At 43.7% G+C, this 26,057-nt stretch overlaps 1 protein-coding gene across 8 annotated transcripts in view; it reads left to right on the top strand.

Moving 5' to 3' along the window:
* The first annotated feature begins 10,456 nt into the window (after positions 1-10,456).
* Positions 10,457-26,057, top strand: part of L3MBTL3 (L3MBTL histone methyl-lysine binding protein 3) — an 85,685-nt gene continuing 70,084 nt past the window's right edge. Inside the window, exons 1-2 of one of the 8 annotated variants that reach the window (XM_087776547.1) lie at positions 10,457-10,556; positions 20,708-20,819. In XM_087776547.1, coding sequence (XP_087632673.1) covers positions 20,718-20,819 — 102 coding nt within the window. In that variant the 5' untranslated portion in view covers positions 10,457-10,556; positions 20,708-20,717. Of the gene's footprint in view, positions 10,571-10,612; positions 10,647-11,809; positions 11,980-12,548; positions 12,687-13,467; positions 13,566-20,707; positions 20,820-26,057 lie in introns of those variants that run through there. The other 7 variants (XM_087776555.1, XM_087776549.1, XM_087776553.1 and 4 more) reach the window with 7 other exon arrangements.

Raw genomic sequence — 26,057 nt, 5'->3', positions numbered from 1 at the left:
TTACTATTGTCACTTTGTTTAGTTGCTTTAATTTACATAGCTCACTTTCAGTCACATAGATCAGTCTTTCCTGATGCCAAGCATATGTAAAACACAATGAATTTTTTTTTTCTTAACGTTCATGGTATTAGAGGTATTTTCACATCCTGACGTTCCAATGTATAAACACAAGATCCACAAAACCCAGGAGGTTTTGGCTCCAGAAATATTAGATTGTTTTTAGACATGGGCAAAATTTTCAAAACGGTCTAAAGGTTTTTGAGCCCAGTTCCCACTGGGAATTAATGTCCCATTGACTTCTGTGGGCTTTTGACTGACCAGTCACTGAGTGGGTTTAGAAGTACATTTTATCTTCTAATCTTTGATTTTGTCTCATTTCAGAAACATATGTAATGACCACAGTGTTACAATCTCACACGGATACATAGAGAATAAGGCAGTTACATTGCTTGAGGGATCGGTGCCCTCTTGTCTATAGCGTCGCCCTTATTTCAAAACATCAGCGTTGCTATCTGACACGCTAAGCACCTGAAACATTGGTATGATTTCCTGGGATATAGGGACTATCTGATCATATGTGCTAGCTGGAGAAATCATCAGTTATTATGCAGATTTGATCTACTGCATATTCTACTTATCTTGATCTACTGCAAATTTCTGCTGTAGATTTCTTTTTTAATTCAGTCCACGTTGGAACAGAAGCAAGAAAAAATTATTTTGATGGTTCTTCAATAACCAGTGCAAGATGACCTTGTAGTCTTGATTAGTTTTCAGAACTGGGCTCTATATCATGGAGAGCACTTAGTTTTTGCTCTTATTGACAGAGTCAGCCGAGATACGTTTGAGTCAATGTGCGCTGCAATGGAGCTATCTTTCAGCTAAGCTCAGGTGGCAACTGGAGCCTAAGTCTGCCTGAGGTGGCTACTTTTACATCTGTGTTAAGGTAGAGAGGCTAACCAGTATAAAAAAACAGTTTTTCCCCTTTCTATGCTGTACTTGATCGATTAGATTTATATCTTACCAGTTAAGCAACCAGATCTATGCTGCAGAAACACCCCCCCCCCCATATTATAAACTTTACATTTGAGCTAAAAGGAGGCAAATGCAATAAGGTTAGGAATGCATTTTGTTCTAATGCCCTATTTTCAGTCACTCTTTATGCTGAAATTTTCCATGCTTAGCTTCTACCAACATTTATTTTTCACCTATTAGAATCTTACGGAGAAAAACAATCTCTATTATGAAAGAATTCTTGCCACATTAAAAAAAAAGTCATGTTATAGACAATAAAATTAAGAATTTAAAACAGAAATTGGCATGGAAATACTTATTACTTTGGAGTACATCATGCTCTTACTGTGAGGAAAACTAATACTGAGTTAACTAGGCTTTAAGGATTCATAAGTTGGCTTTGAGCACCCATAACGGTAGCTATAGTTAAAGAAAGATGTTCTTATTGCACATAGTCTGTTGGTTTAGGAACAGATACTGCTTGGTAAAACTAGTCTGTGAGTATTGTGAAGTATTAAATATTCACAATTATCATGTTATACTTCCAGCTTTTAGCTTTGAACAGAACTACAACTTAAATTATTTGGAATATACTGTGGCAGCTTGTGAACTTGCAAGTTGTGCAAGAGAGGGGTGGCAACAGTAGTTGTAAGTACACATTGGTTTGAATTCCAGCTGAGCACCTACCTTGTCTGCGATGCACATATGCATGTGTCTGTTTCTATAAGCACGTCTTGACATATTAGCTATTACAGCAGGAGAAGCAGCGTGTGCAGTAAGTTTATATAATGTTTCCTATCCTATTCAAATCTGCAGCTGCAGATTCCCTGATGTGTGCAGAACTGTGCTCACTAGAGCCCTGTTCTCATCGGTTGCAGTAACGTAAACAAAACTGTACAGTACTGTGGCCTATTCCAGAAATAAAAAAATCTCAATTTTACTTAGTATTTTTTGTACGCAGCTTCTTCTTCTCAGACCATGTCATCTTACATCAATCTTCTGATGCAAATGCAGATCATGATACTCTGAACTGGATGCCCATCTTCCCTGCAGAACGGCATTGCATCGGGAAGACAAACTGTTCAAGTTTTGACTCGCATGTAAACCATCATATTGCAGAGCTCCATATGTAGACCAAATATTACATGGCTTTCTTTATATAAGTCCATTTATATAGGCGCTTTCTGCTTAGGAAATTACACAACAAATACCATTTTATTATAACGTGATCCTGTTGTTATAGATGTGGGTCAGTCTATTTTTATGTGCGCTAATGTAACTCGATTATTTGTTCCCAGCTGAAACTTGGCTTACATTCTATACAGAAGAGTAACCCTGTTACTTACCAAAAGATTAAGTATTTTAATATAAATACATAGAGAGGGAATATATATTCTTCTTGCTCATTCAGATATATTTAATAATATCTCGTTTTCATTGGATTGATGCTCAGAGCTATCTCATCCAAGACAGGTGAAGTCAGAAATATTACGAATGGAAAGCCATCATCATCATCACCATGTAGGAGACAGCTTTTGACAAAAGTTTCTGGACTGAGAATTGCAATTCAGATATGCACATAGTCTATTATGTTAGGTGTGTATCTTAATTCCCTGTATAGTTAATTAAAAGCAATAAACTCTTAATGTGCATGTTTAAATCCCACTCTAAGGAACATTCTTCACTCCATTGACTTTATAGAAAGCCTTAGCCCCAAACTCAGCATGTAAGAGAGATGCCAGAAGTTAGCCGTTAAGAATAGCCCCTAGGTAAGGTTTGTGCACTAACAGTACCCTTTGCACATCATCACCACTGTGATTACTTCTGTGAGTAAAATGAAGAATATGCATGGTGCTTTCAGGATGATCAAATATTCATGAAATTACTAGTTACGTCCATGCTTGCCCAGATGAGTGGTGAGAGGGGAAGACACTTTCTCTTTGGAGCCAGAAAAGTCCATTGTTGGTTTTTAGCCAACGATCTCGAAGTTCTTCTGTGCTTTCTTGGATGCTTACAAGTATTAAATGTTCCCTGGGAACTTGCCAACACCCTCGAATGCAGTATTTGTGCACTGCAAATCTAAAAGTCCTTCAGTTTTAACCTAATTTTTCCAGTTTAAGTATTTGGAGGTTAGGTAAAATAGGGTAGATATACTTCCCAGTAAAGTACTATAATGATTACACGGTTCATGTTCCCATGTCACATCATCTTCTTTCTAAAATTTAAGCCACAGAGGATTTTCGGTTTGCAAAGAATTCCCTGGGGGGTAAGAAGCTAGGAGGACTCAATGTGAAGTGCTACGTGAAGCTTGCCTTGGAACATGTGAAAATGAACTAGTTTCAGCAAAAGTATCTTTTCTGAAGTTCAGTTCCTCTTGAACGCTTAAGAGCATGCATCGGTTCTGTTATCACTGGATACTGAAATCAAATCATGTTGTGGGAAACTGTAAATGTAAACCAACATGAGTAGATTCTTCCACAACAGGCATCAGCCTGCACAGACTACTAACGTATAAAGTTCTGTACTCAAAGCAAAAAGAATATCCTGCCTGCTTTGTTGTGGTAGCCAGGAGACCGAGTTCTCCATTAAAATGTGTCTGTCAGACCTTGAAATCTATAGCAAGCAGGTACTCCCACCTCTTACTATTGTGCATAACTATTTTTCTAAGAATATTAGTTCACACTCATCGTTATTTTCTAGATAATAAATGAGATTTTGGCAGATTGATTTCCTAGCATGAGGAGTTAGCGCATAGCTTAAAAGTCCAGAACAAAAACTCCCTTTTACTTACTGAAGCCACTATTTACATTTACATGTATCAATCCATGATAGCAGGTATATAGCCACAATGCCCACTATTCCAGCCCAGAAACTTTAAGAGCTGACTCCACAAAGCCTGATGACTCAGGACTGGCGACAATGGAATATAAATTTCTCTGATTCTGAATAATCCATTCGTTGCCAGTCTCAGAAACAGGCCCCATTAATATTCTCTGCTGCTTGTCAAAGAGGGGAATGCTATTGCTGCATGTCCACGTGACACGACGTCACTGGAAAAATGTTATAAAGGATGCACTTCTTGTTGTTCTACAAGGGATATTGGGCCTAAGAGCAAACAGGAGATGCTTTCTCTGTTGCTTTAATTGCAGCCACATTTGGTAGGCCTAGCGGATAGCTGTTCTGCTGCAATCCTAATTCTGAATTCTCAGGTAAGGAAAACCTCTTATCAATGTCCAAAAAAGCTTCATTCAATGTTTGCTACAGCCTAGCTGCATTTCTGTTTTCCTTCTACTGCCTTTAACCATTGTCGTCAGGCTTTTGCATTAGCCACTTCACGGAGAAATCTGTTTGCTCGGAGTAAACCTGTGCGTTATCCCACATACATCAAACATGTATTGCCTGTTATATGCAATCTACCTTACACCATCAATACCTTTTTAAAACAAAGGGTTTTATTCACTTATTGGAACACGCTATTAGATAAAAAGGACTGAAAATAAAGAAGAGTCTGCATGCATGCTTTGAGTCATCTGATCTTATGTCTAGTACAAGCAATATTTGTGATTCTTTCTTCTTCATCTACTGCTGAACCAATTTATATTTTGCTAGGAACGTCCACATGTGGTTGTGAGTCACTAAGTCTGACACATGTTGCTCTAAAAACTGTTCTGTTGCTCTCCAGGGAGAGCAAGTTAGAGCAAGTTCTCACCCTGCCATTGTGTCTTAAGGACCTCGGATGGGACTTCCTCCTCCTTTCTCCATGCCGCCAGGCTTTGCCGTCCAATCAGACCCACAGGATGAGCTATTTATTCACTTCCAGCTATTTTTCAGCAAGAGTTATAGATCTAGAAATTCTACCAACCATTTTTAAAATAAGCCCTTCATTTGTGCCTATTTCAGCAGGGTTGTTTTCCACGTAAGGAGTACAGGCTGCAACCCTTTCTCATTCAGCTTCTGTTCCCGAGAGTGATGTTTGTTCCTGTGCTGCCTCATCAACTTGCCTTCTTTGTGCGTATTTAAAAATACAGCCTTAGCTCTCAGTGACTACTAGCTTTTGGATGACAGGTCTGGAGTATCCAGCTTGAACAGGCTTCCCAATGTAATGCTCTGCTGCAAGGCTGTTGTAATTGTAATCACGGTTGGAGCTGAAGCCTTTTGCTACGGGAAACGATAATGGCCCTTACATGCAGAGTGTGCCCACACACCTTAGGAAAGAGCATGCAGGAACAGAGCTCTATGTCAAAAACAGCCCTGTGGTGGTTGCCCTCTTCCCCACTCATAACCAAGATATTGCTCATTACTACCCCTTCAAAATTCAGCTAGGAAACTCCATTTTTAAAGACTACAAATCTCCTGCTGTTCCATCTTTGCCGGACACAGGTTCCCTCCCTTCTTCCCCCTTTCCTTCCTTGCCCCCTCACACACTGTTTGCCCCTTTCCACACCACTTGTCCTCCTCTGTGGTAAGTCTCTCTCTTACTACTCCCCACCCTTCCCCTTCCCCAGGACCTTTATTCTTACCGATTTCTTTTGGCCTGTCATCCATTCCAGATTGCACAATCTCTGCTGTACCTTTGTACCCCTCCTCCCTGCCACTCGAAATGGTACCCTCTCCTGCTTCCTTCAACTGATCCAAGATTTTGCCAGTGCTCCAAGCCCTTCCCTAATGCCCAACCCACACGTCCAAGCTTCTAACTTCAGTCTTCTCCTGGCTCAAGAGTCCTTATCAATATTCCCAATAGAGGTCCTAATTTGCATTTGACCCACTCTTACAAATGACTTTTTCTGCTTTTACACCTCATTATTCTGGTCCAATGCTTCCCAAACTTCTCATAGGCAATATTGCTCTGGATTCACTTCTGCACTGACAATCCCATAACTTCCATATCTGCCTTTGAATTTCTTCAGGACGAAAATCACCTCTGGAAATCTTTGTAATCTTGCAACTTCAATGAAATCTTTGAAACACCTACTTTACAATGTCTCGAAACTCCTCATCTTTAGAAACAAGCTCTCCAAGGCTGCACCTAGAGTGCATCCAGGTGCGTACTGGGCTGAAACCTGCCTGGAAAACACTGAAGTTTCTTTCAAGTAGTCACGTTCAAGTTTCCCTCCCAGGAAAAAAGACTGTCACATACCCGAGTCTCACTCTGGTACGGGGTTGGGATGCAGCCAGGGCACACACTCAGGTTCGAAAGCTAGAAGTATTACTGGTTCTCCAGTTTAGCGTGGCATCTGAATCACCTTTGATAATTATTCTGGGATTAGTGGCAAAAACCAGTCGATTCTATTGATAGAGTCAGTCGTTATTTCTTCATATCTGTGGGGACATCAAATTCCCTGGAGAGGGAGAGAGCACTGTTGAGGGGAACTGGAATCACCATGGACTGCAATTTGCCTGTCTTTCTTGCTAGATGGGCACATACACCATCACTCCTCGTCCCCAATTTCTTAAAGCTTTTACACTTCCATTTTCCTGGCTTAGAGTTTTACATAGTAACATCTACAACATTTTTTTGCCAGTGATTGGTTGCCCTCGAGCCCTCCTTCCTGTCCTCCTGGTTTGGCTTGGGGAAGAATCACGCGGCAGACCGGTGACTGTCACTGGTGAGAAAGGTCACACAATGAGCTGCACAGGTTGCCGCAAGAAGGGTGACACAATGTCACGTGCGGGCTATTTTTGAGAATTAAGGCCATCTTTAAGGCATCTCAGTCTGTATTGCAGCAGTCAAGACCCCAGAAGTGCCAAGTAACTTGGTAAAATGTAAATACTGACTCTCTCTTTTTTCTCAGTTTATGTATAGATATTTGCTGAGGAGCCATTAGATCACATGACGGTATAAACCCAATATGGAAACTGAATCGATAATGTACATTTCTTTCCTCTCACCACCTTAAATGGTATTCAAGATTTGGGATTTGGAAGCCATGCATATGGATTTTCATGCGCATGCTCTTAGAAAAATAATCAGTATTTGGCTACAGCACAAACACCTATTCAACGAGTTACAAGAATACTCAGAGAGAGACCAAATTTAGCTACTCCAAAATCTGTCATTAAACATACTGCCAAAATCATATTGAACGCCATACTTACATATAGAAAACAAGTGTTCAAAATTCTCTGTCTTCGGAATGCAGATGGAAGTCTCGTGTTAAATAAAATGGCAACAGAACTAATGTTTAAAGAGCATATTTGAATAACATTTAATCTATTTTTACTCAATAAATTTTTATTGACAAAATAATGGGTTTATTATACATCATGAGCTGCCACAATACGGTTAGGGCAAGGATCGAAGAAGAGGCAGAGAACAGAAGGTACCTTTATTAATTTCTCAGGTCCTTTTACTTTAATCAAAGGTCTATCCATTTGAAACAACTGATCCAATAAAAGAGCTATGCTCTGGTTCAAATACTTGGTTTCAGTTCCGACTTCCAATATATATCCTTCAAGGAGCTTTTCCACCTGTGTAGTCATTTTCTGTAAGGGGCCACGCTCCTATGACTTCTGCAAGTAGATTAGAATATAACAAGGTTTTACAAGTCCTGTGTTTCCCTTTAAGATTTTCAAAGGAAAAGGGACAAAGTCAAGCATAAATAAAATAACTACAGATAACTCATCATTTGTATTCATAGAAATGTATTGTCATAACAGGGTATGGTACACCCTCCCCCAAAACCTCAATGTCATCTGGAGAAATAATCAGTACAGGTTGAGCATCCTAAAGAGTTTTAAATAGAATCATAGAATCATAGAATACCAGGTTGGAAGGGACCTCGAGGATCATCTGGTCCAACCTTTCTAGCACAATCTAGGTGAGATGGCCCAGCACCATGTCCAGCTGAGTCTTAAACGTGTTCAGCATAGTGGAGTCAACCACTCCTCTGGGGAGATTATTCCAATGGTTGACTGTTCTCCTTGTGAAAAATTCACCTCTCGTGTCCAGTCGGAACCTCCCTGGGAGTAACTTGTACCCGTTACCCCTTGTCCTCACCATGCGACTCCTTGTAAAAAGGGAGTCTCCATCTTCTTTGTAGCTCCCCTTTAAGTACTGGTACATGGTGATGAGATTACCTCTAAGCCTCCTTTTCCCGAGGCTGAACAAACCCAGCTCCCTCAGCCTGTCCTCATACGGCAGGCTTCCCAGACCCTTGATCATCTTGGTGGCCCTTCTCTGGACCCCCTCCAGCCCGTCCACATCTTTTTTGTATAACGGGGACCAAATTGTATCATTCTGTAAGTGTCTTCTGCAGAGCCCAGCTAATTTAATGCTACAATAGAATAATCTAGTTATTTGGCAACTATCTGCATAAAAACATTTCAATAACATTGGGAAATCATTTTCAGAAAAGCGCTGAATGTCTTCAGTTACAGTTTATTCTTTGTTTTTAACCCATAAATTTCCTCAACTAAGAGTTCACTGGTGGAAAGTAGGAATTTTCTCAGCCTTTACTATTTTTTGCATTTGTGTTTTAGAAGAGTTTAAATGTATGTTATCACTAATTATTGCAATTAGGTTAATGCTGTTTTCTGTAATTAGTTTCTAATGAACATATGTTCATTGATGAAAACTGCAGCCTATATGCAGTGCCATTTGAGCTGAAGGGGCGTGAGAAATGCTCATCATAAAGTAACTATCATGTATTGTGCTTAGGCACCAATCCTGCAAACACTTAGGTGTGAGCCCCATTTTACAGCTGTGAGAAAAATTAATTTAAATAAAGAGAAACTCTCACGATATCGTGGTAAAATCTAAGTAAAGTCACGTCTAAATTGTTTGAGCATGGGCATGGTTTAAAGGAGAAGACCTGTCCAGTTTTTATTTCCTAAATATTTTAAGACACATTCTTAAGTAAATACTCTGCTGAACCAAAACTGAGACTGGGAAGCCCCCCTGTCAGAGAAGGACCACCTCTGTTCTATGTCCAGTGCAATGCTGTCCCTGTCATGGGGATACTACTGCAATACAGTGTATATCCATAATAGCAAAAAGGTTGTATCCCGTCTTGTATAAACCATTTTATTAATTATTCTGATTTTGTAGGTGAGCATTTTTGTCATGTATTTATTTCTATTGATAGTTAATGCTGATATTTATTCCTGGGTATTTATTAGTATCGATTAGTATTTCTGTTCCGGTAATTTGGGCCAAAGCTGTCAGTGTAATTGTAGAAGGGAGCATATATAAAATCAAGAGAGTTTGGACATTGATCACTACTGGGATTAACAAAAGATGTATCGAGATTTGAGAGTTATTTTAAGAGATATATAGTAATATGCCAAACTATTAAAAATTCAAAATTCACTTTGCCAGCTTTTGCCTTAAGGACAGAGTCACCTTAGGGAGATATTCTGTGGTCTGAAAAAATATTTAGGATTAGTATAATTAAGATGGTGTTCTGTGTTGTTTTATACTTTGTCTGAAACTATATATATATATATATATAGGCACACAAACACACACACCTTTTAAAGTATCACATATACACCTGATTGCAACCCTCCATCCTCCCTCTTCTCCAGTCTAGTTAGGCCTCGCGCAGGTCCGCTGTGCTGCATGTTCTTGTACGTAACAGACCTCCGTGTAGGTGAAGGAAGTCTGCCCCGGCCAGTCCCACAAAATACCAAGGGCCTTCAGTTTTCACTCTTTTCTGAACAACAACAAGTGACGGAAAATACATGCTGAAGACAGTATTTGTCTTTGTCAATACCGGGCGACGATGGAGAGCATTCAGGCAGGTGGCACGTTTGAAACTACTTTTTAATTTGTAAGCCGGCTAGGTTTGAAACGAGAGGAGGCCCGCACCGCGGACCCTTCCCGTGCTGGACGCGCCCCGTGTTCCTGGCGCGCAGGAGGAGCCGGGCCGCGGGCTCCCTCCCGGCTGCCCGGTCGCAGACCCTTCCCCCGGCGCCCCTCGGCGGGCGCGGCGGCGGCGGCGGCTGCCCCGCGCCCGCAGCCTGCGGGACCCGCGCTCCCCGCGCTGGTGCGCAACCGTCCGGACTCTGCCTCGCCTCGGCTCGGCTCGGCTCGGCTGGGGCTGATGTAGCGGACGGGGGCCCAGAGCCGCAGAGCGGTCCGGCTCTGCCCCGCCGCCCGGCGCCCACCACCCAGCCCCACCGGCAGCGGGCGGGACCGCCGAGGACCAGACCCCCCCCCCCCCCCCCCCGCCCGCGCCCGCCCTCCCCGAAAAGTGCAAGGCATTATTTTCGAAAGCGCCCAAAATAGCGCGCGGCCGCCGCACGAGCCCCCTCGTTATTCCTCCAGCGCCGGCCGCACAGCGCGGGGAGCCGAGGCGCCGCCGCCGGAGCCCTCGCCGGCGGCTGTTCTCTTCGGCGAGGGCGACGGCGGCCGCCGGTTGCCGCTTGCCGGCGGCTGGGGCGCAGCGGCAGCGCAGGCGAGGAGGAAGAGCGGCGGCGGCGGCGGCAGTTTCCCCTTTCCCCAGCCCTGGCTCGGCGGGCGCATGCTCACTGGTGCCCGCAGCCCTGGACCATATTTGTCAGGACTACTCGAGAGACGGAGAAAGAGAGAGAAATTTGGGGGGGTAAGGAGCGGCGGGTTCCGATCTAATCCGCAAGCCGTTTAGGGAGCCGCGATGGCAAAGGCTGGTGACGGGTTTTGATTTTCCCCCTAGGTGAGGATGAAAGTTAGGGAGAGCGCGAGAGATAAAGGGAGAGACGCACCTCCTCTCCCTCCCTTACGAAACGTAGCTGGGGAAGGGGAGGGGGGCTTCTCCCCCACCACCTCGAGCAGAAAGGATGGAAGTTAATGCCGGGGAAAGTGGGCAAGTGACTCGCAAGTGGCTGGGGAGCGGCCGGGGCACCGGGGATCTCACTAAATCATAAGTGTACGAGTGTGAAAGAGGAACAAAAGAAAGAGAGAGGTGCCTGCTATTTCTTTTTCTCTTCCCAAACACATGAAGGGAGTACATGTGTATATATATATATATGCGCTATATATTTATATACATACACAGGCGCGCACGCACGTATGTGTATGTACATATATATATGTACGGGGGAGGGAGCTGTGGAAATGTGTTTGGGGGGGGTCTTTTTTTGGGGGGGGGAGGGGGTTCGGAAGGGAGGGGGAAGGGAAGGGGAGAGACATTTTGCAGGCTTGCCCCACCAATGAGCTTGTCAGTTGGCTCCATTTAATGACACTTACGGGGCACCGCCGCGCCGTTGGGAACAATGTGATGCGGGTGCCGCGGCCGGGCGGCGGCGGGGGGGGGGGCGCGGGGTGTGCGGCGGGGTGTGCGGCGGGGTGTGCGTGTGAGCGCCGGGCGGGGGGGGGAGCGGAGCGGAGCGGAGCGGAGGGGAGGGAGGGAGGGGGCTCGCTGCCAGCCGAGCCCCCCCCTCCCCAGCCCCGGCTCTTTGTTCAGGCAGGCTGGAGGACGGGGCGAAGTGCGGGCTGCCGGGGGGGCAATGCGCAGCGGAGAGGGGTGTGAAAAAGCCCCGGGTTTTTCGGTCGGAAGCGGCGAGCGGTGGCGGCTGCCGGGATATACCGGTTGAATGTGCCGTGGGTCCCCGTGTGCGAAGGCCTCTTCAGCGCGCAGCGGAGAGAGTTTGTATTTTCCGTCGCTCCTGCACTTTGTGTGATTGTGTGCGAGAGATATTTAAAATATAATCATCTCCCAATTTCCGCCATTTTGGGGAAAGTTTGCACACACATACACATACAAAAAAAAAAAAAAAGCTCCTAGCAAATTTTTTTTTTTAAAGAGGCGAAAAAAAAAAAAAAAGTCTTTTGCTCGAGTGCTCAGTTCCTGCCTCTGTGCGGTGCGTGCGCCGCGCTCGCTGCGGCAGACATGTGAGGCGGCGGGGGAACGGCCCCTGCCCGCTCCGGGCGGCGTGCGGCGGCGGGGGCCGGCGCCTGTCAGCGCCGCCGGCTCGGCGGGCCGGCCGGGGGGGTCCCGGAGGCCGGCCCCGGGGGGCGGCGGTGCGTGTGAGCGCACATACACGTGAGTGCGTATTTTGCCGAGGCCGGGGGCGGGGGCGGGGGCGGGGGGGGGGCCGGGGCCAGGACGCGGCTTCCCTGCGAAGTTGCGCGCCCTCGCCCGAAGTGCGGCCGGGGTGGGGGAGCGGCCCCCGCGCAGACGCCCGTCCCTGCCTCCCCGTCCCCGCAGCCGGTGCATATCACAACAGGATATAGGCACACTTGTTCTCGCTAACGCGTGTGAGGCGGTGGTTTTTCGGCGGGGGGAGGGGGAAAGCGAATTATTGGGGGGGGGGGGCAGCGGCGGACGACGGGAAGGCGCTCCCGCGGAGCGGCCGCCGCCCCCGGCCGGGGCTGGGGAGAGGCCGCCGGGCCGGCAGCGCCCGGGGCGGGGGGCGCCGCGCCAGAGCCCGCTCCCCCCCCCCGTTTCCCTCCCCCCCCCCCCCCCGCGTCGGAGCGGGCGCACACCAGAGCGTGAGAGAAAAAGTTGCAGCGCGGGGCCGGGCGCTGGAGGCTGCGGGGCCGGGCGGGGACGAGCCCGGCGGGGAGGCGGCGTGTGCCGGCCCCTCCCGCGGGAAGGGGTGACTTCTCCGCCGAGGGATGCCCGGAGATCGACTGCGAGCGGCCGGGGAGCAAAACCCCGCGGTCCCCTAGAAAAAAAGAGAGCTCGCCCCCCTCCTCCTCCTCCTCCTCCTCCTCCTCCTCCGCGCTGGGGGAGGGGAGGAGGGAGGAGAAGGTAACATTTTTTTTAATTTTTTTTTTTTCCCTTTCCACTCGGAGACAGCCTCCCTTTCCCGGATCCCGGTCTCGGGGGGTGGAAGGGGGGTGGTGGGAGGAAAAAAAAGCAAAGGACCCGGTAAACAAGCAGAGTCCCTCTCTCGTTGTGCAACTTCCTCAGGAACGCTTAACACCCAGTTCCTCTCCCACCCCCGCCGCACCGCGCTCGCCCCCGCCGCCGCCCCCAGGCCGGGGCAGAGGGGCATGCTGCCCCCGCTCGATTTAATTGCCCGGGGCGGGGGGAAAGGGAAGGGGAAAAAAAAGGGGGGGGGGGAAATTGAGGAGAGAAACGGAGCAACTTGAGAACCGCTTTCCCCGAGCGCTCCCTCCCGAGGAGCCGGCCGGGGCGGGCGGGCGCTTTTGTCTCGGAGGTTCTGCCCGAGCCTGGGGAAGACGCGGACCTGAGCCCGGGTTTTCTCCAGAAAGTTTCAAGTGCAGCAAAAACACGCCGCAAAACTGGCCAAGGAGGGACCTCTGGTGGTAGGCCGCGGGCTGCCGGCGCCGGGGAGCGGCGGCCGCGCCCGCCGGGCCTCGCCGCCGCGTTCCGGCTGCCGCGCCGCTCCGCCGAGCCGCTCCGCCGAGCCGAGCAGCGCCGCGCCGGGCGGGCCGGCGGGAGGGAGGGAGGGAGGGCCGGCCGGCTCCGGGGCCTCGCTGCCGGGGCCCGCCGGCTGCCAGCCGCGCCGCCGCCGGTGGGCCCGGCCCACGGCCTGCGTGGGGAGCGGCTGGGGGCGCGCCCCGCGGCCGTGTCACTTGTCCCACTCGAGAGCGCGGTTTCAGCCCTGGCGAGCAACGCTTCTTGGAGAGGAGGCCCCTGGAGATGCAGCAGCCTCCCCGGGTGGTGAGGGTCGCAGCCTCTTCCATTTGTTTTAATTACCTGTGCTAAATAGCGTGGTGCGTGTAAGCTTTATGGTGAAAGGCAGCACGAGTTGTATTTCCAGTTTTGTTCTGTTTTATGTTTCTTTTTAAATTCCCTTGTATAGTTGAGTGGCGTTGGACTGACCACTTTTGCTGTTTGTTTCTGCTCGTGAGTGGATGCTGAGCTGTGGGTGCTCAAAATCAGGTGGTGAGCGTAAATAAAACTCGAGATAGAAAAACTTCAGTGTGTGTCGTTTTAGGAAATAGTCTACATTCAGGATCGTAACACAGTTTCCTTAAAGCAAATTTAAAAGCTGTTTAGGAAACCGGTGCTTTTCACTAGGGAAGTTATCACGTTCCCAGAAGTTTACACAATGAACATCTGTAAGAGAGAAAGTCCCTGAAACTATTGGCTGAAGGCAGTAACCCACTCCCCTCAAACCCGGGTGGTGCCGGGTACTCGTTTTTTCCTGGTGCAACTTCAGCGGCTTTGACTGGGGTCCAGTTGGTCTTCCCATGAACGGGTGCTCTGATGAAGGTGGCTGAAGCAATCGCCTTCTTGGATGGCTTTTGTTGTCAGCTGGGCAATTGTGGTGAGCTCTGGTTTTGTTTGTTGTGGTGTATGTTTCACCTTCAGTTGAATGAGTTTTTCTAGAGTGTTGCTTTTAAAAGTTCTAGTAACTTAAGAAAATGATGATGTGATGAGTCCTTTTCCGCTGACTGTTCAGCGTTATTGGGCATCACCTATTCTGTGAAGAGAGATGGCTGACTTTTTGTGGGCTATTCCATTTACTCTTTGGGGTTTTTGATGCTGCTGGTAAGTAGGATGGTAGATTGTGAGTGATGGGTGTAAGGAACCAGGGATTACCTGGCATGGGGCTTACTGAAGAAAGCGATAGCGTGTGTGTAGTTGTAGCTTATTAGCGTTCCAGGAGTAGGAGCGCTCATTACAATGGGAGATACAAGCTCTTTATGAATTGGAGAGAAAGCAAAGTCTATAAATGCAGTAACCTGCTGAGTGTATTTAGGAGCTAGAAAAAGGCGAATTAATTGTTTAAGGACAGCAGAGCTCATGGAAGCTGCTAAGAACCGGCAGAAGAGGAAGAGGAGGGCACGAGTCAGGCAAAAGGACTGTTCAGATGCATATTGAATTAACCTGGGGTAAGAAATAACAATTTTCAATAGGTCAGATGATACTCAGTGTGAAGATTTGGTGCATCACAGTTCCTTCTCGAGGAGGTGTCTGTACAGGGGAGGGAAGGAAGCAGAAATAAACAAAGGCAGACATTTTCTGTAACTTTCTGTGCCTGGTTCAAGGAATTAAGAGTAATTAAGACATAGGATTTCGGAGTTGTACTCAAGTCTTACTACCTGAGTAGGTTAAACCTCCACTCAGGACTGCACAGACAATAACAGAAATAGAGGAGTCATGACAGTGTTGCAGAGGAAATACTTTTTCGGTGTGAGGTACAGGTTCTTTATAAACAAGATAAGAAAGTTGTCGGTGGTAAGTTTCATTAGACGATGGGATAGCTTTGGTATTGGGTGACTAGTGTTTTTATACTGTCCTGTGGATATTTGAAAAGGAGGTAGTAGGTGAAGGCTGCGTGTAACTGTGTTACCCGGTCTCTAGGACGGTGTGGCAATACCTGCGTTAGCTCGCTGACAGGCTCAGGTGAGGAACCTCCTTTAGCACTGGTGCAGGCTCAGGCTTCACAGCATTTTGTAACGCATCTGTGGCCAGATTCTTTCTGTGAGGAAAAAGGTTTTAAGCTGAAGTATTGGGAAGCAGGAACAAACATACACAGTACCTCTGGAGAATCTAGCAGGCAGGAGAGTAGCAACAGATAAAATAAGAGGGAATAATGCCGAGGGGGCATCATCAGTAGGAAACGTGGTCCATTTTCTGTTACAAGTGTTAAGAATAGCAAAGAATTTTAAGCTGTGGTCCCTTTGTGAATACATGTATAAGCTATATATCTCATCTTTAAAATAACTTATTTGTAATAAACTTCATGAGCAGCAGGCAAAATAGTGAAATTTACTCAAACAGCTCTTCAGCACACAGAATAGAAACATGACAGAACAAGTAAAGTAATTCCTAAAGAACAAAAAATGAGATTTTGAAGGAAATGTGTAATCTGCAGATACTTCTTTTAATGAAACATCAAAATAATTGACCCATTAAACAGGTGCAAAACAAAGCATATATTAAAATGTGGTGGATAGCCTCAAAGCATTTTACCATTTCCTGTGCTGTTCCTTTTGTGGTTGTTTTTCTGTAAATGAAGAATCAGGTGCAAAAAGATGAAAGGTGAGAAAGAGGCAAGCGTGGGGTGCACCCAGCTCGAAGAGAGGATTGCGAGGAGAAAAGCTGGGCTCACCCCGGTGGGTTTACAGTCAGTTGGCTTTGCTGTTGCTGCCGGTATGAAGCTAGCTTAATACAAAGTCTGTCTGAAATAGAGGGAGCTTACGTTGCAAGGTGTAATTCTGCTTTGTGTGGCTTCGGTGGCGTAACAAGTCAGCCCTAGTAGTCTTCGCGTTCTTACGTGTTAAATAAAGCTGAAGCTCAGTATCCACTTGTCCCGTGGTGTCTACAGGTTAGTGTGTTTGCGGCTCTGGTACACTGAGCTGTTCACTTTGTTTTCCTGATTCCTTGTGTAGGGAAAATGTGTCCCATGGGTGCTACGCCAAGCAGCCTCCTCCTTGGAGATGCCCAAAATAACCACCTACGATATTAGGACAAAAAAACTCACCTGTTGCCTTTGTTTCTGGCCATCTGTCAGCGCTGGTGTCACCCAGCCCTGTAGGGAAGAGGGACCATGGCTCGGCTCCATGAGGACATCACCGGACATCACCTCCCTTGGGACCTCTGTTTGTCCCTTGGACCTCACCCTTGGTGCCACTTGCTGAGACCTCCTCTGGCTCCATATGCCCAGTTTTGCCGCTCCTCGCCGGAGCTGTCAGCTGAGGAGAGGACCAGCATAGGGCAAATCTGCTAGGCTGTCCTGTCACGGTGGCTGCAGAAATCCTCAAAAGTAAAAACAAAAATGCACAGGGATGCACAAAAAGAAGAGACACCCTATCGCAGACAGGTTATGCCAATCTGGCAGTGCTGGCTGGTGGCTTTACTGCTGAAATCTCCTCTCCCTGCTGCCCCGTGACCTGGTATTGAGTTGGCCTTGCTGGTGAGAAATCATATGGACGTTTCACAGGTGGCATCTTAGATTTTCAAAATTTGGGTAGGTGTCAGGTAGTTTTTTAAAACACTGACTGAAAGAAAGAATCCTGTTATTACTTTTTGACGTATTTAGTACATAACCCTATAATTATTTCAAAAAACTACTTGTAATTAATTGGTGTATTCTCTCCTGTTTCTTTGCTTTTAGAGAGTCTTTCACCAGATGAAACTATCTCATTTTTAGTGCTGTTATTCTCATTAAGTATCTTCTCTGTGAGGTACTCATTTATTGTTGAACCAGTTCGTAAAAATGAAGGTTTTTCTAAAGGATGTGTCTAATCTTATTTTATAGGCTTCCTTATTTTAATGAATTTATTCCATATGTCTAAAACAAAGTTAATGTTGAAATACTAACATGCAACACAGTCCTCTGTAAATGTTATAGCTTATGGCTGCGAAGACTGAGATACAGTTACATTCCTAATAGTGGATTTTGGAGATGCTTTTGGAAGATGACTGTTCCAAGTTCTTACTATTATGTCCTTTCCTTCACACTGGATGGCATTCAGTGACAGGCATAGGGACAGTACTGTAGTTACTTTGCCCCTTATTCATCTAGTATTTTCGCTACTTTTCTGGAAGTGTAGCAACAGAAATGATAGCAGATGAAATAATTATGGAAGGAGTTACACTAGTTCAAAGAACTACATCAGAGCTTTAAAAATGAAAATGAGTAGATAAGATGTTCTGTAGTTTTCTTTGTTCTGTGACTTAGATGTATATATTGCGATGATTTCATCCTTTTTTAGTACCTCATTGCTGTAACAATTTAATTGGTCTCTATCCCTCTCCTTATTATCATTAGTAGAGGGATATAGCCCTATCTTTCATCTGTTTAAACTCGGCAAAGCTGGAAACAGGTATTTTGTTAAATGCAATTCCTTTTGGTAAATTCATTTCTATTTGCATTGCCCTGTGACCTTTTCATCCCCACCAAGAACACTTCTGAAGGCTGCAAAATGTGAAAGTACAGATGGTGCCTTTGATGTTAAGTTAGTTTTGAAAGGAAAACAATAGTGAATACCTTATCAAACAATAGAATGTATCATTATTGCTGATTGTTACCTGAGGAAACTTTGTTAGGTGTAATTAAATTAAAATTTCTACATTTTCTTGAGAGATAGATGCCCTGAATATTTCTGTTACCAATTTTTGGTTTGTTTGTTTGTTTTGTTTTTTTTTTTTATTACTTTCACAGTTTACATCCTGCCTTAGTAGGGTAGGCTCTAAGATCCCCCCCCCCATGTCATTTTTTCTTGACTGTTTCTGTTACAAAGTGTGTCTGTAATGAGAGTGGCACTGTTGGCGACGCCAGCATCTGATGGAGTGGCCGTCCGCTGCTCCTTGCTCCGGGGGACAGTGGCCGCTGTGAGGAAGCGTTTCCCCACAGCCTCCCAAGTCTCTTCCCATCTTATGTCATGCCTTCTGCAGAAACCATTGGAACATGTTTTCTATAATAAATAAACCATGGGAGGGTTGAGTGAAGTGTCCTCTAAATAGGGTAGTAATTTAAGATTACTTAGAAACTTCAGTTAATACAGAACACAGCTTTGTGTTTGCTTAGCCAGGCTAATCGCGGGGAGCTCGTTACACCAATGTGCTTAAATCAGCATGTTTCATGTCCTTAAAATTTCACGGGTTTCTGGATAGATCCAATTTTTCAGCTACTCCTTAGCAGCTTGGGTCTTGTTTTCTTGAGAGAAGGCCTGTGCCTCTGCCATCGTGCTGCAGTTAAGTTTGGTGGAAGCCTGCTTGAGTTGGTCTGCTGCGTTATGGAAGGCTGGATGCTTGGTGGGCTTGAGCTCTGCGATGTACCATGCTCTCGGGTCAAACAGAGATTGTCCAGGTTGTATTGCGGGAGCTGCCCTGAGGTAGGGTGGTGGATTTTGCCTGGGAATGATTTGAAAAGAGAAGGTTTATGGCTTTGGGGAATTTTTCAGTTTGCACTGAATTTGTTTAGATTTATTGACATATTTTAAAATGAATTTTTGTGCATTGCTGGTATGATTTGCAATACTTTCTCATAGAGGATTACTGAAATTAGAGATGGAGAAGGCACACTGAATCATGCGGTTCTTCTTACTTTAAACTTGGCATGTGAAATACGTGAAGTTTTCTCAAAGAGCCTTCTGTGAACCCTATCCGTCGTATGAAATGAAGGGGAATGCAGAAGCTATCACCCGAAGCAGTGGTTACTGACTGAGGTCCAGCTCCTGTCATCCTGTTGATATTGTGTCGTGGCTGTAGTGTAATGAAAGTACTCGTGGAATAAGGTGTTGCTCAGGCTTTTAAATGATTCTGCTAGAAATGAGGAGGAAACCAAGGAGAAATACAAGGCAGTCCACATTGTGGACCCTAAACCAGAGTATCTGTCTGTAGTGGTGGTGTTACAGTGATTGGTACAATTTTTCTGATGAAAAAAATGTAAATTCGATTATTTTTGACACAACAGAGTTAGCTATCTAAGCATTTTTCTCTTCAGACTTTCAGTAAAAAGCTTCTAGACGACCTGAGTTTACTTCTGCTTGTTCTGCATCTTTTTCTGTTATCTGTGAGTGAACAAATACCACTCAGTCTTTTTTGTGGAAATTCCAGATTTCCAGAGAATATTAATAGATATTTGCAGATTTTGGGGAGTAGAACCTAAGTTAGAAATTAGATTTTAGAAAACAAGGTCAAGCACTGAGGAAGTTCTCTAGCTATTTGAATTTCAAATACTGATACTTGCAGCAAAAGTTTGCAGTCTGCAGACAGAGTATGAGGCTTAGAAAGTGTTTGTTAAAAAGTTCAGAAAGTGTAAATTTGAAAAAGGGTGAGCTTTTGCTAATAGTTCACAAACTGAAGACAGCTAATTTTGCTGCAAATTGTTTCAGCTGCTAGGCATAGCACAGTTGTTCTTCAGGAAGAAAATGAATGAGTCAGATTTCACATTGAACAAATATTAAATTAGGTGCCAGGCCACAGATTTAAAGATTGCTAGGTTTGTAAGAAGTGGAAAGGAAGAAGTTGGTGGTAGTCACAACTGGCTGCTAGAAATATTTGCAGTTCAGTGCAACTGATGCTGTCTTTGTGGCAGTGACAAGCGGTAGGCCGAAGCCAGGGGTCAGTGGCAAGTGTTATATACTTCTGTTGATGGCGCAGATTATTTGGGATAAACTCTTACCACAGAAGAGGATGTCCAAATTCTCTGTTTCTGAAGATAAATATTTTGTCCTCTCCTTTCACTGTTCTGAAACAGAGGGATCCAGTAAAAGTCTTGCAAAGCAGTAGTTTTCTCTGGTGTGTATGTGCTTCTCTACATGTAAGTAAATTTTACAAATGCAAATCAAAGTTTAGTGAAACTGTGGAAACAGACAAGGAATATTTGGGTGTCCTGAGTCAAATGGTGAAAATGAAAGACAGTTTCAAATTCTTTTTGAAATTTTAATTTGAACTTGGGTGAAGCATTCACATCAGCATGTTATCCGATAGTAAGGAAAAGCAGTTCTATTAATCAGTGCTTAATGTATTTATTATAGGCATGCACTCATGTCTTGCTTTCCCAGAACAAATGTTTCTTAGGTGTACTTGAGGTATGTTTTCGCCATGTCAATTTATTTGCAGTTTGAAATTTTTCATTTCTCTCCAGTACAGCCTCATTAATAGCCTCCTAGTGTATTAAACAGGTATTACTTTTTAAGGTTTTCAAAAGATTTTCCCTTGTTTTTATTACACTAGTGTATATTATCAGCATTGTCATCAGTTGTCCACATGGCAGTGTGCTGAGGGAAGTGTTTGATACTAATCTATGAAGTGCCTTTGAAGAAATGTCCGGTGATATAAGCATTAAACCACTTACAGCATTTTCAGATAAAATCTTCTTATTTTTTAATTTTTTTTTTTAGTACATGCATCATGAATGAATCTGCCTCTAGTGGAAATGGTCAAGAGTTTGATGTATTTAGTGCTATGGACTGGAAGGATGGCATAGGTACTTTGCCAGGAAGTGACCTAAAGGTAAGATATGTAATTTTTTTAATAAGTGAAATAAAAATGTTAAATGCCAGAAGAATGCATTTCACAAGCTGGAGTGTAGGTATCTGCTTTTATGAATAAAACATGAATCTGCAGCTCTGAGTTAAGAGACTGTAGCCTGTTAGCTTTTAGCTCTGGAGTTTCTTGATTCAGTTTCTGGTGCTGGCACAGACAGCCGTCATCCCTGTAGGAAGGCATAAATTAGCACTGCCTCACTATATAGACAGAAGTAATCAAGTGCATATAATCCAAAAGAAATCTCAAAAGTTAAGTGTGAAAATTCAGTCCAGTTAGAGCATTATATTACCGTATCACTAAGAATCTTTATACTGTCATTGACTCTCATGGTCTCATATTCTTAGTTCTTTTTATTTCTAAAAATAGTTTATTTTTGCTGTACTTTTGTCATGTGGGTGCCTAGAAAAATGAATAAAGTGAGCGCTTCTGAGGTTGGTATACTTTAGAAATTTGAATGATATTGCAGTAGTACTTTTAATTACATTTTTCACACTGGTAGTATTTACTGAAGTAAATTGTAACAGTTTTGTTTCCAAAATATTTTATGTATTTTAAATCTGAGACTTTTTACTGTGTCGTCAGAAGATGTCCTCTGCTGCGTTAGCTAAAAATACAGTAGAGACTTTCTTGCACCTATTTCCTGTTGATTATAGTCAATATTTTCATATCATTCTCTTTAGACTAACATTGATGAGGTTTTCTCATAGTTTATTTTTTAAAAGGAATCTTACAAAAACATGTGTGTTTTTTAAACGAACTTTGTATCCCTTGATGCCTGATATGACTTCTATTGTTGAAGTAGAGAGTCAAAAAATGTTTGAAATTCAGGACATACATGTTGCGAGTGTGTGTTTGTGTGGGGTTTTTTTGTTGTTGTTTTGTTAAATCACAGAACCGTAGAATAGATTCACAGAACCATTTTCTTTGGAAAGGACCTCAGGACACCACCTCTGCGCACCCCAGACCTCAGGCCGACTTAGATCAGGTTGCTCAGGGCCTTGTCCAATACGGATTTGGTTATCTCCAGGGTACTGCAATCTCTCTGGGTAACCTGTTCCAGTGTTTGAACACTCTTATAGTAATTTTTTCCATTTATGGATGCTTCGTTGGAATTTCCCCTTTTGCAGTTTGTGCCTGTTGCCTCTTGTCCTTTTACTGTGCACATCTGAGAAGAACCTGGTTCCATCCTCTCTATATCCTCCCATTAAGTACTGGAAGACAGCAATAAAATTTCTCCTGTTTTGAAGACAGAGCAAACAAGTTCACTCAGCTTCTCCTTGCGTGTCATCTGCTACAGCCCCTACTTGTTTTGGTGGACATCTGCTGGACTTGCTCCAGTATGTCAGTTCTTTCTTGTACTGGACACAGTAGTCTGCGTATGGTCTCATCAGTATTGAACAGAGGGGAATAATCAGTTCTCGCAACCTGCTGTCTGCTCTCTTGCTAAATCAGCCCTGGATGCTTGTGGCCGCCTTTGCTGCCAGGGCACATTGCTGACTCACGTTCAACTCATAGGTCTTCTTCAGCAAAGCTGTTTTCAAATAGTTGGCCCCCCGGGCTGTCCTGGTGCACACAACTGTTCCATCCCAGGTGCAGGGCCTTGGACGTGCTTTTGTAGACCTTCATGAGATCTTGTTAGCCCATTTCTTGCACGTTGAGATCTTTCTGAATAACAGCTCCAAGTTGGTAATTTGCTTTTGCTGCCTGTATGCATATAGAAGCCTTGTTCCCTTTGCTAGTTTCTTCTCCAGCTGAGCTTCGGGTTTCCTAATTCCATCATTGTACACTACAGCAATATCACTATATACCTTCTCTATATAACGTTTCCCCAGTTTCACATTCTGCTTACTTCCTTCTCCATTTGAACTAAGTCGGGAGCCCCTGGTTCATTCATGTTGGCTTTCATCCACATTTGCTTGACTTCTTGCACATCGGCATACATCATTCTTCTGGTGTGAGGTCCCTGGAGAAATATCTAGCTCTCCTGGGCCCATTTACCCTTTAAAGCAGTATCCTGTATGATCCTGCCAAGCAGATCTCTGAACAAGCCAAAATCTGCCTCTCCTGAAGTCCAGTGCTGCTATTTCAGTATTTGTTTTGCTCACTTCTTTCAGGATTTCAGACTTCACCATCTCATTGTTGCTGTTGCCAAGGCTATCATCAGCCTCCACATCCCTGACCAGTTCTGTATTTTTTTAAAAAAGTCCAGGCTTTTAAAATTCCTTTCTATTTTAGTAAGCAACATTGTGTGAAAGGCAAACATAATATTGAAATGTTTGAGGAATACAAAAGGGAGCAATGCAGGAAAATATCATAACCTCATATAAATCACTGATATGTGCTTTCTTCAGTTCTGGTTACCCTATGTCAAGAGAAACAAAACCAAAGCAAAGGTGGCGTCATAAATTAGTAGAGGAATGGGAAAGCTTCCATACAAAGCAAGGGAAAGAACTGGGAGATGTAGCTGAGGGTGACTTCAAGAAATCATGTAAGAAGATTCTTAACTATGTCCTGTTCAGGAAAGCATGAGGTTTATTTTAAGGTTGCTCTTCTGTTTTTGTTTGGGTTTTTTTGTTTGTTTGTTTGTTTGTTTTTTCTTTATTTTGAAACAAGCAGGTATTTGATTTTTGGACAAAAGTTCTTTCTTTGGTCTAGGCATTAAGGAAGACACAGTCAGAGGTGTGATGATAATATACCCAGAATGATGGAAGATACAGAGGGAACTGGGCAGGCAGCTCATTCTGGTTTTTTTTTTGTTTTTTTTTAAATACAAAAGCAAGGGTTTACTGCATGAAATTGAAATGGAGCCATTCTAACACTGACTGAAGGAAGAATATTTTGTAACAATGCAGAATTAGCCCAAGGAGCTCACTGGACCACAGAGCATCAAGACTCAGTGGAAGACTAGGTGTTTATATAGATACCAAAACAATTTGAGTTGTTAGAATAGTAAGGATTTTTTAAGCTTTTGAGATAATTGTAACGACTCATTTTTCAGTGCTGCTTGTAAATACTGATGGTTAAAAGGGTGACTAATCCCTTGAAACTCTAAATGTGATCGCAGAAGTTACGTCATGCTCCGTGTGGAATTCTCAGGATGGTTTACCTGAGCTGTCCTGATAACAGTATTTCAATACTGTGTCCTGAACCTAAAGAAAATGGCCTTACATAGCAGTTGCTGCTTGTAAGCTTGCATGTGTCTTTCAAAAATTATAATAGACTTGTTCCACTAAAGAGATCAAACCATTGCCATGTATTTACATTGAAGTGTCATTGAAAAATCCGGTGAAAACACTGTAGTAGCAAGATGCAGAAATCCAAAGATTCTATTTTTACAGCTTGGTAATAGATTAGAGTGCTTGTGTTTTTTATAATAAATCATAAGCAATAGCTGAACTATTCATTGCAGACAATGTGTTGCTTACATTCTCACATTTAGTCTTTTCTCTTCATAAAATGTTGGGGAAAATTGTCTTTGAACACTCAGATTTGGTAAACTATATTGGATGAGCATGTTTTAAGTTAAATGTATACCAAAATGTTGAAACGCCGCTTTTTAATATAGAAGTTTTGGGGAGTTACCTACCTGAAGTCCTTATTTTTAGTCATGTAAGTCATATGGCATTTGCTTGTCTTTACTGCTTGCATGATGAAGTTTCATGCTTATTTTAACATATGCACTTTTAAAGAAATCTCTTTTCTTGTGTGCTATATTAATATCCAGCTTCCTCAGATTATCAGGCAAGTATATCTGAGCAACCATTCTTTTTAAGAACCACTTCATTTTTGTGAATATAAGTTCCTCTGTGAATAAAAGCTGCTAAAAAAACTATTGTAAGTAGTGTAAAATGCTTGAAACATTTACAAATAACTTTTCTCAATATTTTCTTATCATTGCTTAAATTTAACTTTTCTTGTGATATAGAAGAACAAGTAAATCAGAAGTAGGAAATTGCATTATTTCTTTTTGTTACGAAGTCCTGTGGGTAGTTTCATGCCTGCTAGGTTTTACTGAGATGGGCTGCACCAGGGGGCACTCACTTCCCAGTCTAATTGAAACAAGGGAGCCGAGTCAGATACCCAGCCTCTGTTCTCAGCCATGCCGTAGTGTCTTATGTCTACATCTGTTTCCACATCGGTAAAATGCTGAAAATGTTCTTTTCCTATGATTCTGTGCAGTGTTCATTGTTGGAGTTTTGTCATCTGTAGTTGGAGAAGGCTGTGGCAATACAGTCTCACACAGATTTTGTTAAAATTTATCTTTAGCAAAAATAGTCATAGAATAGTTAATACGTCTTGAATGCTGCTTTGAGCATGCCGTGTGACAGATAAATAGTGAGCGGTTGTGGAAAATGTTAGAATTTCAAATTATGCAGGGGATAGGGAGAATAAAGAATTGTACAGTATGATGCACTGAAGACCGAGAACAAAAATTTTAGCATTGTATATTAGTTCTTTCAAGATACTTAAATAAAACAGAAAACTTGAATTCCAGTAGAGTTTAAAATAGTTTACAAATTACAGAATGCCTTCATGTGGCAGGCTAAGTAATGTATGCTCATCTGAAAAACATCGGTGCTTACCAGTTACTCTGCATGGTGTGAATGTAAATGTGAAATACTTCTTTTCTCTCTCTTTTTTTTTTTTTTTTTTTTTTAAAAACTCTGTGCCGAGTGCAGGCAGTAACACCATCGCTTCAAGATTTAAATGTACTCATTAAATTGGAAAAGCTGTAATAATTTACAGTCACTTCCTACTGCGGTGACAGAAGTTTATGAAGTACTCTGTAATGAGTTTTCTAGTGCTTGTGTTTGGAAAGTGAGCTGTTATATACTGCATGGACAGAATTTTGGTCATTATTTCCAGCTTGCAAATTGTGCTTGAATGGAAAAAAAATACAAATAAATTTGATGATGAAGGAATTAACCTGTAAATAAAGTTGCGCAGCTAATATCTTATGAAACCAAATATAATAGTGGAACATGAATGGTGGAATAATGGTCAGTGGTGCTCGGTATTTCCAGCTGCGCTGTGAAGAAGGTAACGGTGATTGAGTGCTGTGTTTTTGCATGCGTAGGTGCAACAGCTCAAGGCAGTAAAGCACATCCTTTCACCTGCCCATTCTGAAATTGCATTCAAGTTTTCTTGAGATAATTAACATTTTGAAAACAACTTATTTTTTTTCTCAGTTGATTATACATC

The sequence above is a fragment of the Nipponia nippon genome, unplaced genomic scaffold (genome assembly GCF_047370975.1).
Source record: "Nipponia nippon isolate SJK-2023a ecotype South Korea unplaced genomic scaffold, ASM4737097v1 scaffold_4, whole genome shotgun sequence".
NCBI classification, from domain to species: Eukaryota; Metazoa; Chordata; class Aves; order Pelecaniformes; family Threskiornithidae; genus Nipponia; species Nipponia nippon.
The sequence above is the reverse complement of the archived record's forward strand: the minus strand, read 5'-3'. Positions and strand labels throughout refer to the sequence as shown.